Genomic DNA, 2,920 nt, shown 5'->3' with positions numbered 1-2,920 from the left:
ATGTATGTATGTATGTATGTATATATGTATGCATGTATGCATGTATGTATGTATGTATGTATGTATGTATGTATGTATATACGTATATACATACATATATATATATACATATACATATATATATATATTATATATATATAATTCGCATATATTGATGGTGTAGATTCAGATGAAAAGACTTTATATGTGCGTCCTTGACAATTGTGAATTCATCAGGTTCAGAGCTAAGTGTTTATAGGGTTTGAAAGGGGTATATGCACACCTTCACATTCACTTGTTGTTCACAGCCTTTTGTCTCTTCGTTGATTTGACAGTCTTCGAATATTTCCGCTTGACCCACACGTGTGCTGCCCCCACGCTTCTTCCAGATGTCTACCTACTCAGTTTAAAAATAGACCAACAGAAGACAGGCAAGGTTAAACCAATAAAATGCTGCCCCTAATATCCGAAATTCGATAGATGATAATAAAACGATACAGAATCCTGTTTACATTAAAAAAGCACATTAGTTTGTGTGAAACTGAACTACCATCCATACCATAACAACTGATATATTATATATATATATATATAAGCTGCATTAAGAAATTGAACCGCAAGATCACTACAGCGTAGATATCTATACATTGTGAAGCACGTAGCTAAGTTCTCGGCCCTGCACTAATCAAGACACATACGCGGCAAATGATCCGTATAACACAAACACATACCATGAACGAGCCAATGCCTGAGTACTGTGTGACTTGCACAGTGTCCGTGGTACCCTGCGCCTGCCTTCGCTCAGTTTTTGTTTTCTCAATTCCTAGCGTGCTACGATGGTGTGAAGAGAAGTAGTAATAGAAAAAATTGTGGTGAGAAACATATATTAATATCTGCAAAAGCACATACCAATTACACATACAGTGACATATATTAATATCAAAAGTGCATACCAATTACACATACAGTAACATATATTAATACATGCAAAAATGCATACCAATTATACATACAGTGACGTATATTAATATATGCAAAGGTGCATACCAATTACACATACAGTAACATATATTAATATATGCAAAAGTGCATACTAATTACACATACAGTGACGTATATTAATATATGCAAAGGTGCATACCAATTACACATACAGTGACATATATTAATATATACAAATGTTTATACCAAATACACATACAGTGACATATGGGAGAATACACAACAAGTACACATACAGCAAAATACGCCGCAATACGTACCACATGTTATCATTTAACCCCGCGTGCAGCAGCGGGCGCAATACTATGTAGAATATGTATCCAAATCAACGTTTAAACTATTTAATACAAACACATACGCAGAGATATCTATGTGTGGGTTCAATGCACTATTATTATCTAAATCAACATTTAAACTATTCCATACAGACACATACGCAGAGATATCTATGTGTGGTTTCGTCGTCCCGTCGGAATCATCTCCCGGGGCTGGCTTGTGGACCTGACTGATGTACGTAAACGAAGGCGAAAATAATTAGTGTGATTATTGGCTCGCACACAGGACTAACTACGTCAATATATATATATACTAAGCAGCAGAAAGCAGATAAGTCTCGCGCCAATCAACCCTAATGCATCTCAGCATACTATAGCACTCGCCAAGTCATAGGCTTATGCAAGCGATATAAACTACAGGCCCCTAATAGGCATTGAGGTGAACACAAGCGACGTCTGCTTCAGAAGTACTTCTGATATTTAACTGAGAGAACAATAGAGCGCTCACAACACACCCTCTGTGGTTAGTTCATGCAAGTGTTATATATATGGCGTCCGTAGTGGGTCTGTCTGCGTGTCGTAGGAGCGCTATAACACTATAACACGGATAACATAGTTAACTTATCTGCTGTACATGCAATCGTACCACAACCACAACCCTACTACCCTAAACCCAGAAACATCCCTACACCCAGGATTGCCAAACACGCGCAGAATATACTCGACAACACTACCCCCGAGTGGAAACCTCAACCCTAAACCTTAAAACCCTAAAGCCTGAAACCCTAAACCCTCAGAATATATCAAAACATTCTTAGAAATGGACATACCCAGTCACATCGATGTGCGGTTTGATCGACCCTTCGGAACCAACAGCCCCGGCTGGTTTGTCCACCTGACTAATATATACAATTAAGTACATAAATGGTGAGTATACCCAAGCAAGTACGTAAATGGTGAGTATACACAAACAAGTACGTAAATGGTGAGTATACACAAACAAGTGCGTAAATGGTGAGTATACACAAACAAGTACGTAAATGGTGAGTATACACAAACAGGTACGTAAATGGTGAGTATACACAAACATGTACATATATGGCAGCCAGATAGTATATGCCTAGCCAAATACGTAAACGAGTACGTATTGAACGAGTTGCGATTACAGTCTGATTACGTCGTATCGCTGCATTCGACCGATACATTACAGGGGGTTCTGGATTGGGGTTCTGGATTGATATATGTATATAAGTATACATCTTATCGAATACGTACAGATGCATGCGAGTATATACCATCCAACTGCAAGCATACATTATGTTCCCTGTGTTCCAAATGGCCTGAGACGGTAAACGTGCTGTGGGGTTATTAAAATACTCTGTACACCACTTAATTGGTTCTAGTCAGGAATCCAAATACAAATGCAAGCAATTTGGAGCCTATACAGAAGTGGACGTATTATTATAAGCAGCTTACGTTTTGGATCAACGTATATGACTGGAGCTATGTATATATATATGCATATATGCATATCTATATCTATCTATCTATCTATCTATAATATATNTATATATATATATANATATATANATATATATNATATANATATATATANATATATATATATATATATATATATATATATATATATATATATATANATA

General features: G+C 36.6%; 1 protein-coding gene across 1 annotated transcript in view; it reads right to left on the bottom strand.

Moving 5' to 3' along the window:
* Nucleotides 1-2,920, bottom strand: part of SARC_02334 (hypothetical protein) — a gene marked incomplete at its 5' end in the record, with an annotated part of 16,161 nt that overhangs the window by 6,673 nt on the left and 6,568 nt on the right. Inside the window, 4 exons of the mRNA XM_014303924.1 lie at nt 263-376; nt 711-810; nt 1,418-1,486; nt 2,087-2,155. Coding sequence (XP_014159399.1) covers nt 263-376; nt 711-810; nt 1,418-1,486; nt 2,087-2,155 — 352 coding nt within the window. The remainder of the gene's footprint in view (nt 1-262; nt 377-710; nt 811-1,417; nt 1,487-2,086; nt 2,156-2,920) is intronic.

Source organism: Sphaeroforma arctica (assembly GCF_001186125.1).
Source record: "Sphaeroforma arctica JP610 unplaced genomic scaffold supercont1.103, whole genome shotgun sequence".
In the NCBI taxonomy this organism is placed as follows: domain Eukaryota; class Ichthyosporea; order Ichthyophonida; genus Sphaeroforma; species Sphaeroforma arctica.
The sequence above is the reverse complement of the archived record's forward strand: the minus strand, read 5'-3'. Positions and strand labels throughout refer to the sequence as shown.